The following is a 15,147-nucleotide window of genomic DNA, read 5'->3' on the forward strand; positions in this document are numbered from 1 at the left end:
TACAGAGATTATTGTCTATATCCAGCTGCAACTGGCTGGCTTGTTCTTATCCAACAGGAGCTAAGTTTATTTCCCTATGTGAAAAACTCATGATGTCTCAACAGTTTTTGAACTAGGAAAAAAAGTTCTTATATAGCATAATATCAAACAGAGGTGATGGATAAAAAGAAAACAAGTTTGATAAAAAAGTATTCTTGACATGAAAAATATTTCACAAGGATTGCCAAATTTCTCTTAGAAAATTGTTCTTTGTAGCAATGTTGGTAGAATTTTCTGAAGTCCTGAAGTCATACTGATAATGTACGAGCACTTGATGGAGATTGAGCTAATTTTTTTTTTTAATTAAAAAGATTTAAAGTATAGCCAACAAAAACCGTTTTATTAAAACAAATTTTACAGATGAAAAAAAAAACATGTTTTGAGGGAGTTTTTAAAAATTTTTCTTCCTCCCCATAAAAGAAAGAATAATAACTTAAATCTGATTATTATTGAAGTTTTCAAATCTGTTTTCAATAAATTTTAAACTGCTCTCTGCCCTGACTGTTTTTGCCTTCCCCAAACTGATCTCTGCCCAGACCATCTTGCCTTGCCCAAAGCTAAGTTCAGATGAATGAGAAAGTGAGCTCGATAGGAACATAGAGTTTTTTTTTTTTTTATTGTTCTAATCAACCAATCAATATAGATGAGTAGAAAGCCTAAAGCTAATGTTTCCTTGCGTAGAGAAAAGACTGCTGCTTCTACTTACTGGCATTAATCATTGAAATGAAGAAAATCCATAAAGGCACTTGATGACCATGGGGGAGGAGAAGTTCACTCTCTATTTAGAATTTCAACCAAATCCTATAAACAAGCTATATACATCCACTCTTATATTATTTGGCTTTGAAATAAAGACTGGCGTGCCAATAAATAGCAAGCTTTATTTATTTTTATATTTTTATTTTATTTATTTTTTGTCAATTGCAAAGCTTATTTAGAATTTCTTGTTTGAGAAAGTCAAACACACATGTACACACAGATACACAACACATGAATAAATGTTTACGTGTGTTGATTTCAATACTTGTACACATACACATACTTGCATGCATACATACACACCAATGATCACAGGGAGATTAAAAGTCTTGGCTTTTTAATAGCTACATCATGATTCTATATAATAACCAATACTGATGGTAGACTACAGCAGAAAATATAAATGTATGTCTCTCTCTAAACAGTCACACTGCCCAAACTGACATCATACTGATACCTAAGAGGTTAAAAGTGATAAAATGGTTTTCAAAATCAGAGACTGAAACAAAGGGATGCAAGTGTGAGGACAAGGGAAAGAGAGAGTGGATAGTGTTTAAAGCTGATTTAATAAAAACCAAGACATCAAGAAACTTGAAGGCATTCAGATATCTGAGCCAGGTCGTAGAAACAATGCATATTCAATAACAGCCAAATTTTTTCTTCCTTTTTTTTTTTTTTTTTTAGAAACAACTGATATATAAACAAGAACCATGACTGGAATCAAAGATATGATATTAACCCTATTAACACCAATCCACTTGAGACCATCCATACTAAAATAACCATATTAAAACTGAAATCTCAATCCAAGTCTTATAATTTGAACATCAGGAGATTTGAGTTGGTCAACATTAGCATAACATATAACAATATATAATGTTGCCGAGGTTACTTAAACTCCTCCAAAATTTTGATTATACTGAAAATCAGATTGAAACACAAGTGGTCTGTTCATTAAAATGAAAGAGTTATCAGAAAGAAAGGATATTTATAAAAGCAAGAAGAAAATCAATCAACATAATTATTCTTTCGAATGCTTTTTATCAGTTCTCACTAGGCACAAAAGCCCTATATTTTAGGGATGGTTAGACGACAAGTTGTGATGTCTAAGTCTTCAATTAAGAATCAAAACCAAACTAGGTTTGCAGACTAAGTTTACTGGAAATTTACCTCTTTACTTTAAGGGGTTTGTCACTTGATTTCTTTTAACTGTACGCAAGGACAATTTTTGTAGAGCAAGGGACTTGGTCAACTGAATTGAGGCAAAAGTGACCATAGGTGGAATATAAAGCCAGAACAGTGACACACAATATTAAAGAAAGCTTGTTGTTCTTGTTAGTCTGGACAATTTCCACTGTTGAGGGGTATGGAGTTTGGTGAACTGCATGGTGACATCACTAGTGCTGGTAGAACAACAAAAACACCAGTACATGCTGTAAAGTGGTTGGTACTAGGAAGGGCATCAAGCCATAGAAACTAGGCCAAAGCAGACACTGGAGCACAATACAGTCCTTAGACCTATTGGATCCTATCAAACTATCAAACACATGAATTTCTAATGATGATGAAAAAGGAGAAATATGTTAATTTCAACACTCAGTATTTTATAAAGAAAGGAAAAGAATAACTGTGACAGGCATAAGAATGAAACAGTTCCAACCAGGAATCAAGACTTGATCATAAATTTGATTTCACAATAAACATACAACAACATGATCACCATCATCATTTAATTCAACAGATTTTCCTTTTTCAAGCTGACATGGTGTTACAACATTGAATGTACTGCAGTGAGGCAATAGTGTATAGTGTCATTCTGGAAGAGTAGATGTGTTCTTAATTGTCACATGCATTGTCTAATACTAACCATAGCCAACAGAGTGTCCTGTAAACACATTCGAATGTTGTGACACCACTGTTTAAGATCATATCTTTGTATAGTGTATCAAAGAAGCAAGCAAATCAGACTAAAGAATGCAACTTATTCTCTCTCTCTTTCTTGAATCTATAATCATAAGACAGTTTGAACTCAGTATTTTTTTGTGCTCCTGCTGTTTGTAGAAGTAAGCTGTACCACCTCAAGTCACACATTTATGGCTAGGTTCCTTGAATATTAAGAGATGAATATGTTTGCCATAAACAACGTAGAGTGATATCACAACAAAAATGGGATGGTCTTTATCCAAACGCTTTTATTCATAGGTCTGCTCATTCTGATTGAACCTGGAGTTAAATAACAATGACTATTATCTCTTCTTTCAACAAGTATTTTAACATTCTATTGACTCAGTTCAATGTAATTCATAATAACTATGACCTAAATCTATAATATCTAATCTGTTGAAGATTCAGTTTCAATAGAATAATAAAGATATATTAATAGCAAAAGACTACATGGACATGTAAGGTAAGAAGTATAGTCAACTGAGTCAAGCGACTATATAACTTAGTTGGATCTGGAGGGAAGAAAGGAAAAGTTGAACCCCGCCCTATGAGATTTGTACTCAAAATGTAGGGGGATGAGACTAAATACAGCAAGGCGTTTAGTCCAGCACTCTACCATTTCTGCCTCTCTACTACTTTTTTATGCCATTAAAAATATAATTTAGAGACAATTCTGATCCATAACATACATTCTGTGGGAAACACAACATTCCTATACATTTTCCAATGTATAAGAAGCTGATGTGATGTAAGCCTTGATTAATGAATTTTTCATTTATCATTTTTAAAGTGAAACACACCATTTCTTTTGTCATTCAGCACTGGCATTATTATTTTTGTCAAACCCAAGGCATATTTTTTTTTCAAAATTACATGCCACCTATATTTGTGGGATAAGTTATTGCTTGAAGTAGTTTAAGTTTGTTGTAAACTGACAAAAACAAAAGCCAACATAACTAACATTCAAGAAAACCCAAGTACAACATTTTTTTTTTTTTTCTCCAATTCTTAAAAATGAACCAACAATGGATTAGGAATATTTGGGGTCGCAGTAAAACAAGAAATATTCATGTCCATGCATTGCAATTTAGTAATGATACAATGAGTATGACTTGAAGAATGACTACGAAAAAAAATACAGAAAAACACTGTGTATTTCCATAATTAAAAAAAGAAATGAGGCAATTTAAAGACTCAATTTCAACTAGTTACATTTAAAATTTTTTTAAGAAAATTAAAAAAAAAAAAAATTATATAAAGAACGTTTGTAAATCCCTCCTAAATATGAAGTATAGAGTAAATATTCTTTGTCTTGTAATATTAATGTAATAGTTACCTGACTATAAATCAAGAAACAATAAAAAATATCCATGTCACATTCAGTGGATCATTAACAAATTGCCTTTCTGAAACAAATCTCAACATTCATCAGTTATTCTCATATTTCATCATCTTTACAGAATACACATACAGGATCATGTGTACATACTAAACATATGCTAAGGTAGCTCAATACACAGTATACATAACATTAAGGAAGCCTTTTCTGTTTACTTTACAGAGTGATAAAGAGTTCTGTTAAAACAGATTTATAAAATATACTGCAAACTATAGTTTTCAATATAGTTCACAAAGTAAATACCATATAAGTATAATGCTTGGGTTAGTTATGCAAGGAAGAGGCATTCCAGAACAATTTACAGAACAGTAAGGAGCTGTTTCAAAATAGTTTGCAATGTTATAAAGGAGCCATATCACTTCAGTTTATAGAGCAATATGGCATTTTTTAGTATAGTAATAATAAGGGGCAGTTTTCTTTTGAAAACATTCAGATATTTTTATAGACAAAATTGAAACATGGTTAAGCGAGACAAATTAAAAAGAATAAAAGCTATGAGAGCCCATGGTCAGGTTAGGGTTAAAACAAAGGTAAGAGTTACAGATAAATAACCCTTTACTTCAACAACTGACCTTCTAAGAACAAACCTTAAAAACTCACAATAAGATTAGACTTAATTGTTCAAAAATTTTAGCAACTATGTGTAAAATATTGATATTAATTATCATTTTTCATTAGAATTATTAATTATTTCCAATAATATAGCAAACAGAATTAAATTAAACATGAAGCCGCTAAACCAAGAGTATCTCTATATAACATTAAAGCATAAAGTTCCGAAAACCTAGCAAAAAATAAAACAACAGCTTCTGATATAAGGCTCAAGGCAGTGCTACTTTAGTGTGTAGTCTACCGCAATATCCATAGTCTACATAGTAAAATGAACTGATCTAGGTCAGGGTTTAGGGTTAGGTTAGGGTTTAAGATTAGGGTTATGGTTCAGGTTAGGTTTTTAGTTAGGGTTAGACTGCATGCTTTAGTGTAAATGGCCAGGTAAACTGCACACTAAAGTGATAGCCAGAAGGCTTTATCAAAAAGAGGAAGAAAATGATATGCTTGAAGTTAATAGGTATTAGTGAAATAGCTAAAGTTGGGAATCAAAACTGGGCTGTAGATTAGACTCAGTTCAACTCAGCATGCCTTGCACTCAACAGCTCTGACCCCCCCCCCCCCCCCCACACACACACAATTCACACAATTCTTAATCTAGAATAAGAAGATTATGCAAAAAGATTTGAAAGAGAAAATAAGGAAAAAAATACTATTTTACAGCCATTGCAAAATTACTTGGTTTGAGCTTGCTATTTTAACAAGAAAATGTTTTTCTTATTTTGAAGGCAGTGATGGGGAAGAACTTGGTTATATATTTCTATATAGTTTTTTTGTTTTTTCCTTTACTAACAGTATTTAAAAGATTATAATCTATTTCGCTTTCTTTCTGTTTTTTTTTTTTCAAAACTAGCTTAAGTCTTAATTCCTTGTAAGCCATCAACAGCAAAACCAACAATTTGTTCCCTTAATTCAGGACAAGACAAAGAAATGAAAACGACAGAAGTCTGCAGGAAATTAGGTGATCAAGAGTCAAAAAATATAGCAGATTAAGTAGTGGCAAAGTATAGCCAAACCCACAACAGATAAAACCAACTAAAATACTTAAAAAAAAAAATTAATGTTTTTAATCATATATAGAAAGGAATCGCTTCTGGCTCCCCAGTATATGATATATATATACATACACACACATTTCACTCACACATATATATATATATATATATATATATATACATATGTTTCCTTTGCCTTGCCTTGGGCCCTCAACTCTTTGGTGGAGTCTCAGGGACACTATCATGATACAGTGTGTCCTGAGCATTTTTAGATTTTATGGAACCCGTTCCTTTCCAGATCTGACTACAGCTGGTTTCTTCAAGAAAGAGGGACAAACAGACAGAAAGAGTCAGCCCCAAATCCGAAAGGATAAAAGATAAAGCTATCCTCAGCAAGATTTGAACTCAGAGCAAAAAGGATTACTGGAAGCAATCTAATCAATGCTCTAACGACTCAACCAATTGTTTTCTATAGATGCATGCATGCACACACACACACACACACACACACACAAAATGACAAATAAATTAAATGTCGTTTAATTTAGCTTTAATAGAATACATATTTCAAAACTGACTTTTCTTCCATTCTTTCAAACACTGCACCAAACAATCAATCAAACAAAGATAACATTTCTTCAAACAACATATTGCAATCAGGAATCCTTCATACACGCCTTTATAGTAAACAGCTGCATCTAAATATACACTTAACATATACAGCTATATCTAAAGTATGCTTAACATGCTGCCATATTATATATATACATACATTATATATATATATATATATATATATATATATATATATATATATATATATATATATATATATATATTTATATATATATATATTCACACACACACACACATCTATGTACAAACATTTGTATTCTACTCCACTCTCATCTACAAAGCCAAGCAATAAACAAGTATTTCTCTATGAAATTCCACTTCCACCATGACATGTCAACAGTGACTTATATTTACTTTTATAGAACGGGAAGAATGTCCACAGGGTCATCTCACTTGAAAATTTCTTCCACTCCCTAAACCATTCAGAACAATATCTTATACCAATCACATCCTACTGTTAGCCCTTATTCATATATATATGGAGATATAAAGCATATCAAATTTAAAAACAAAAACTGTCTTCCCTCTACTTCTTTCATTACCTATTAAAAATAAAACATAAAAGGAATGTATCCAGACCAGAATTAACTTCCCAATACCATTTTAGTTTTTTTTATTCAGTTTCTTTCAAGGATTTTGGTATTTTTTTTCTCCTTATCTACAAGATTTATCAAAGTTTCATTGCTCAACATATCAGCAACAGAAAGAAGTTCAATAAGGAAGCCTTCAACCTTTGAGGTTAATCCCTCACACTCTTTTCAAAGGTTCTTCCCCTCCCCTACGAACTGGTTAAATTTTCAATGAAACAAACTTTTAACAGAAAAGTACTTTCAGCCTGGTTGTACAAGAGAAATAAACACCAAATCAACATTGATATATCTCAGTTGCCTTAAACCACAGAAACTACCAGTGGTTTGTCGAGAAGAAGGTGTGTCATTATACAAGACCCTACCTCCATTTTCTGTGCTGCTTTTGTTGTCTTCTTGTTTTGTTATTTTTCTTTTGTTGTCTGGGTCTTTTTTGTTTTTGCTTTTAGTTAGTCTGACGTACTGGAAACATCAAAACTTTAGCGTGCATGAAAGACAAATCAGGAAGAGTCTGCAGTATTACAGTAGCTTCCTGACTCAAGTGCTCATCTGATGTGTGTCCTCTCTTCACGGTCGTCGACTTGGTGTTGGCTAACATGTCCTCAAGGGGCTGCATTGGCTTGAAAGAAGGTAATGGCTTCAAAGGGCCACCTAGCAGTTCGGACTCAAACACTAAAAAGACAAAAGAAAATGAGAAGAAAAGCAATTTTTTTTCATCATATAATTGTCAATTATAAAAATGGAGTGAATTCTAAATGCATCCATTACACAATTTACTCAAGTTGTTATAGATGAGCAGGCAACATGCAGGTTCAAGTTCAACAGAAGCACAATCTAGACAAACTGATGATTGAGCAAATAGCTGAGTGTTTAATTCAAGCAATTTACCAAAACATTCCTGATTGTCATTAGTTTATGATAATACAACAGAACAAATGTCACAACTAGTATTGGACTCAGTATTGAGAGGATTCCTAAGAAACAAAATGAGTATATTGCAGAACAAACAATTAGAAATACATTGGCTGAATCACTGAAGTGATATTTAGTTACAGTTTTTTACATCCTGAGTTCAAATACCAGGGGTTAATAAAACAAGTACCAGTCAATTACTGGAGATGTACATCACTTGCATATGGGACTCTCATCCAGCTATTCAGTAACAAGAAAATGCCAAATAGCATTCATCTATGGAAGTTTACAGGTACTGTATTTGAAAGAATATACACAGGCATTCATTTGTATTATGTTGTCTGTAAAAAAAAAAAAAGAACGGTACTGATCTGTTACAGTGTGCAGAAACAGCTACATACAGCAGTTGATGTGTTTCAGTGGACAGCAACAGCTATATACTGCAGTCAATAAGTTGCAGTAGACATAATCAACTGCAAACTGCAATTGATGTACTGCAGTAAGCACCTAAAGCTAAATACTGCAGCCAATGTGTTGGAGTGGGTACCAACAGCTGCATACTGCTGTTGATGTGTTGCAACAAACACAACAAGTAATATGCTATTACAATTAAAATGCTGCAATGGACATGTGGTAGTTATTGTTTACCCAGCTCTCACCCACAACCCATACTAACAGTATTAACAATGTGAGTGAAAAAAGAGCAATAAATAGAGCACGAAAATCTGGGTGCTAGCCTAATCTGTACAGAAGAAATAATCATAATAATAATAATAATAATAATAATAAATGCCTGGATGCAGTACCAGGCAGTGGCTCTCATGGATTCTGATCTTAATTAATTGGAAGTGTTATCATGTACATTGTTTTGTCTTGGTATAAAAGATGGGCTACAGCAAATATTCTGCTCAATACCACAGATTTGCTTGTCAGTTGTTTGACCTTAACCAGTTGAGCATGTCCCTTGGTGGCTGACGATACGTGCATCTCTAATCATGAGCAGAAGTAGTGGGGGAGCATCATAGCCATGTGTTGAGAGAAATTCTTTGGAGTTTGAATAATTCACCTTTGGAAACATGGGTGTTTCATTCAACATCCTTAAACGAACTTTATTCAAGGACCTTTTGAGCGGGATGGGCTACTCGACCTGAAGAAAATTCTAACTGGGCCCCACCTGCAAGGTCATGCGCTGTTTATCTTGATATGAAATCACTGTGTCGCGTACATATGGTTGTGATGCATGTGCTTGGTGTACCCTTATCAGACGGGTAGTCATGATGGGTATATTCGGCTTCGTATATTTTACCCCAGTGTCACTTTGATGGCATGCACTGCTCGCTCACTCAATAATAATAATAATAATAATAATAATAATAATCCTTTCTACTAAATGCACAAGGCCTGAAATTTGGGGGGAAAAGGATTAGTCAATTACATTGATCCAAGTATTTCACTGGTACTTAATTTATTGACTCCAAAAGGATGAAAGGCAAAGCCAACCTCAGCAGAATTTGAATTCAGAATGTAAAGATGGATGAAATGCCACTAAGGTAGTGGGTAAGTCAATTACATTGACCCCAGTGTTTCACTGGTACTTATTTTATCGATCCTGAAAGGATGAAAGGCAAAGCCAACCTCAGCAGAATTTGAACTCAGAGAATGAAGACAGACAAAATGTCACTTAACATTTTGCCTGGCAAGGTAATGGTTTTGCTAGCTCACCACTTTAATAATAATAATAATAATAATAATAATAATAATAATAATAATAATAATAATAATAATAATAATGATGATGATGATGATAATGATCCTTTCTACTATAGACACACAGCTTGAAATTTTGGAAGAGAGGTCAGTCAATTACATTGACCCCAGTAATTATTTTATTGACCCTGAAAGGATGAAAGACAAAAATAATCTTAGTGGAATTTGAACTCAGAACATAAATAACCAACATGCTAAGAACTTTGCCAGTTTGCTGCCTGCATAATAATTCTCTCTACTACAGGCATAAGGCCTGAAATTTTGGGGTGGGGGAGGGAACAATTTGATTACATCAACTCCAGTGCTCAACTGATAATCATTTTACCAACCCCAAAAGGATGAAAAGCAATGTCAACCTTGGCAGCATTTGAACTCAGAGTGTAAGGAACATAAAGAGCTGAATAATAATGGTTTCAAATTTTGGTACAAGGTCAGCAATTTTAGGGGAGCAAGTAAGTTAATTATATTGACCCAAGTAGTTTATTTATCAACCCAGAAAGGATAAATGGCAAAGTCGATCTCTCTGAGTACAAATTCTGCTGAGATAGATCAACTTTGCCTTTCATCCTTACAGGGTTGATAAAATAAGTACCAGCTGAGCAGTAAGTTAATGTAGCAGTAGCAGTAATAATAATAATAATTTTCCTATTTTTTAATTTTTTCTTCTGTCCTTTTTTTCTACCACATGACTTAGTAAATGAACAACTTGGTGCATTTATTCTCATGGCCTACCAATGTATACAGTGAGTTTCTTTGCCATAGGTGTCAGGAAGACACTTGGCAAGAAATGGAAACAAAATTGAAAGAAGAGGATAATGAGAGTAATGATAATAATAATAATAAATGCCCTGATGCAATACCAGGCAGTGGCTCTCATGGCTGCTGATCTTAACTGATTCGAAGTATTATCATATACATGTTTTGTCTTGGTATAAAAGATGGGCTACAGCAAATATTCTTAGTACCATAGATTTGCTTGTCAGTTGTTTGACCTTAACCAGTTGAGCATGTCCCTTGGTGGCTGATGATATATGCACCTCTGATCACATGCAGAGGTAATGGGGGAGCATCACAGCCATGTGTTGAAAGGAATTCTTTGGGGTTTGAATAATTCACCTTTGGAAACATGGGCATTTCATTCAACATCCTTAAACAAATCTTATTCAGGGACCTTTTGAGCATAATGGGCTCCTCGACCTGAAGAATATTCTAACTGGGTCCCATCTGCAAGGTCATGCACTGTTTATCTTGATATGAGATCATCATGTCATGCACATATGATTGTGATGCATGTGCTTGGTGTACCCTCATCAGACGGATAGTCATGATGGGTGTATTGCCCTTCGTATGTTTGTACCCCAGTGTCACTTTGATGGCATGAGTTGCTCTCTCACTCAATAATAATAAAAATTTTAGCACAAGGCCAGTGATTTTATGGGAAAGGTGTTAATCGATTGCATTGATAAGCATAGTGGTATCAACCCCAAAAGGATGAAGGTAAAGTCAACCTTAGCAGAATTTGAACTCAGAACATAAAGAATTGAAAGAGATGCCACTGAGCATTTTGTCTGACGTGCTAATAATTCTATCAATTTGCCACCTTGATGATGATGATGATGATGATGATGATGATGATAAAGCCTTTCTACTATAGGTACAAGGCCTTAAACTTTTTAGTGGGGAGGGCCAGTCAATTACATTGATGAAAGGCAAAATTCACCAAGGCAGAATTCAAACTCATATAAAGCCAGAGGCTCAAAGCATTTTGTCCAGCATGCTATTAATTCTGCTAACTCACCACCATCATCACTATCATCATCATTTTTACAGCTGCTTTTTCATGCTTATTGCCCACTTTTGCAGTTGTAAAAATGATAATGTTGGTGATGATAAATTCTACACAGATCAAGCTAACAGCCTGATTTTTATTCCCTATATGTTGCAACTATTTCTTTTTATATTTGTAATACTGTCGGTGTAGGAGGTGCAGGGGGGAGGGGGAGAGACACAGAGCAAGCCAGTAAGGTTAGGAGGAAAATGGCACAAAACCAACTAACTCTGAAAAACAGAGGCCACTGTAGTAAAAGGTAAGGTAAAGACGCTCTTCAGTCAAGAATGACCATGGGATTGCACCTAGAAAGTTACCCTCTGAGGCACAAGTTCAGGCAAGGTTGGTTATGGAAGACCAGCAGTCACCCATACATACCAGCCTCCCCTCTCCACATCATTGGTGTTATCCAAGGGAAAGATAAAGGACGATACAGCTTCACATCAGTGATGTTGCAATTCATTTCTACAGCTGAGTGAACTGGAGCAACACGAAATAAAGTGTCTTGCTCAAGAGCACAACACACAGCCTGTTCCAGGAATCAAACTCACTACCTCATGATTGTGAGCTCGGCACTCTAATCACTGTGGTAATACTAGTGGAAATAGTATAGTGAAGAGACAACACATCTGTGGGCTAGGGGTTGGAGTACACTGGCCAGTGACTTCATGCCAATTAGTCAGTTGATCTTTTTCTCTGTGAGAGATCTAAACTCTGTAAAGAGAAGGTAGTTGTCAGAAGCTGAAGTATGTTCTGACCTTGAACAAACTGTAAGATAACAGAGAGATTCTCAGTGAGAAAAAAAATCTCAAAATCAATAAGCCAGCTTACTGAGTCATTTGGCATGTTCAATATAGAAGTCAAAGCTTTTTAGAAAATTTTCTAATAGCTTTAAAATAGTAATTACATGAGTCAAGGAGGGAATTCTTTTCATAATTAAATTGGTCAATATTAAAATTAAATCAACCTCAATAAAATTTAGTGATGTTTTAAAAATCAAGACCATAAAAACAAGCAAGAAGGATACTGTGTAGTCAGACTATTCTAAGCAGCAGTCAAATCTCTCTCAACAAACACATTTCCCATTTTTAAAATTATAGCCATAGGATTCAGTGAGGAATCTCTTTGTAGGCACTCAGCAGAAAAATTTCCTTCAATATTTTACCCATTATCTTTGACCATTTTCCTTTTTCTGCTATATTTCTAATGAAATTTCTTCTCATGTGTTTCAATTAAATTTGAAAATAATCAAGAATCTGGAGGAATTTAATAAACTAACTTTTATTATTATCCTTATTATTATTAAAACTGTTTATAAACTGAACAAAAGATTCTTACATAAAATTGTAATAAGAGATTTTAATTTAAGTAAAGCTCATTAAAAGAGGCATTTTTGAATCACAAAATCAAAGTGGGGTCTCAGGAGGGTTGATATCAAAATGGTTATTTTAGCATCTTTTTTTTAAAAAATTAGGACAGCATTTCCCACAGCAAAAAAAAGAATGGCTTTTGCTAGAGACACACAATGACTATTCTGTTCATTTAATTATATACAACATAAACGTAGTTGTATATAAGGAAAACTGGTCAACAACTATGTGTATAAATTTTTCTCTATAGCTTTTTGAAACATCAAAAGGTCATCTATCAGGCTCTTAAGTAGGTCTAACCATATCTGACAAGTACTGTAGAACATATGTATGCAAAATACTGTGGCTACCATATAATTCACTTCATAAACTAACCTAAAAACTGTACTTTCTCAAAAAATTAGCATTTGAGAAAAAGAATTTATAATTACTCTTTAAAAATGAAACTGAAAAAAGAATACCAAATGAAAGTTTCAAAAAATCCTATCAAGTTAACCTTTTAAAAAACCCAAGGTTTATCTTAACACCATTTTCCTAAAATTCTGTTGAACACAATCTGAGGGCAACAAATAAACCTCATTCACATGCATTATGCAATGGAAAGCCTGAAGAAATCACAGTCAACCAAACCAGCATGCAAGGTGTTCACACTGAATTGAGTTTAGAGCAGTAAGCTAACTGTTTATAATTACACACACACACACACACACACACACACACACACACACACACACACACAAACAAACAAACACACATACACATAAAAAAATTACTTGAGTGACAAGCAGAACAGGTTTCTCAAGTGAGTTAAGATCAGAAATAAAGAAATGAAGGAGAATGAGAAATCAAGCAGAGGATCCTTACCCCAGTCCAGGTCATCTGGGATGGAGGGAAAATAAGGTGAATTCAGTAAAAGGATTATTGATTTGACAAACAATCAAAATACTTGGATGTTTAATTCCAGAAAGCTCAATATAGTATCATAAGGACAAATTAAATTTATGATGAAATTAGCAAACATTCACACAGTGAAACCAAAATGTGTTTGTAATTTTTCTTTTCTTTTTTGGGGTTTTTTTTTTCTTTCTCAGATATCATAAATTCAAACATCAACCATAATGTCTCATGTTTGTTTTGCAATAGGTGGCATCATAGTTTTCACATGTCTGCAAATTATATTTTGCCATTTACCTCAGTCCTACATGACACTGACTATAAGGTCCAACATCCCTTCGTTCTGACCTCACATACTTTTTCAATATATTTTCTTGATCTTCTTCTGGCACAAATAATCATAATTTTGGTTTCAAATTCAGGGAGGAGGTAAGTAAATGACACTGACCCAAGTGCTTGACTGGTACTTATTTTATCGACCCTGAAAGGATGAAAGGCAAAGTCAGCCTCAGCAGAATTTGAACACAGAGTGTAAAAGATGGACGAAATGTCATTAAGCATTTTGCCCTGGGTGCTAACAATTCTGCCACCTCATTGCCTTTCAGATAATAGTAATTTTGAATTCTAGCATCGGCAGAAATCCCTGAGATTAAATCAATCTCAGCTCTTGACTGACCCTTTATTTTATTGATGTTGGAGGGGTGAAGGATAAGATTGATCTCAACAAAAATTTGATTTAAAACCTAATGGATCATAACTAAATACCACAAGGCATTTTATCCAGCACTAATGATTTTACTGATACACCACCCTAGCAGTTAATTACAATTTTGTCAGATTCTTTTATTTGCTTCTCTTACAATAATCATATTAAACATATTGAAGAAAATCCTAATATTTCACATCCATTAAGTGATATACGCACCAGTAAATTCCTGTCACACCACATTCTCACTTTTAGCTCTCTACTCCATAAAGACTGCTTCAGCCCTCAGTCATACATTACAAGAATCCACTCAACTAAGATTTATCATATGAGTGTGTGTGTGTTTGTGTGTCTGTGTGAAACTGAGATGTTCGTGCCTATATACATATTATATATATATATATACATAAAGGGTGTATATATATATATAAAAGTAAATGTAGGGATAAACAAATTACTGATTTGTCTAACTTGTTTATCCCTACATTTACTTCTATACCCACTCAAGTTTAAATCTTTTGAGCACTACTAAGTGTATTCTATATTGAAAATATCTGACTCTCATCTATGAACTATATGTGCGTGTGTGTGTCTGCATATATATATATATATATATATATATATATATATATATATATATATATATATTTAATGCTAGTGTTAAACAACTGAGATATCATGTCATCATTTATGTATAAACAC

The 15,147-nt window shown here is 33.8% G+C and overlaps 1 protein-coding gene across 13 annotated transcripts in view; it reads right to left on the minus strand.

The window, feature by feature from the left end:
* Positions 1 to 6,965: 6,965 nt before the first annotated feature.
* The window catches only part of LOC106883746 (uncharacterized), a 133,531-nt gene continuing 125,349 nt past the window's right edge, over positions 6,966 to 15,147 (minus strand). For 7 of the 13 annotated variants that reach the window (XR_016243752.1, XR_016243753.1, XM_089360524.1 and 4 more), the window contains one exon: positions 6,966 to 7,640. Coding sequence is in view for 8 of the 13 variants with exons in the window: in XM_089360518.1 (XP_089216644.1) it covers positions 7,414 to 7,640 (227 nt within the window). In the remaining 5 variants the exon portion in view is untranslated. Of the gene's footprint in view, positions 7,641 to 13,709; positions 13,725 to 15,147 lie in introns of all 13 variants that reach the window. The other 6 variants (XM_089360516.1, XM_089360519.1, XM_089360517.1 and 3 more) reach the window with 3 other exon arrangements.

This window comes from Octopus bimaculoides, chromosome 11, assembly GCF_046866305.1.
Source record: "Octopus bimaculoides isolate indiv1 chromosome 11, ASM4686630v1, whole genome shotgun sequence".
Lineage (NCBI taxonomy): Eukaryota > Metazoa > Mollusca > Cephalopoda > Octopoda > Octopodidae > Octopus > Octopus bimaculoides.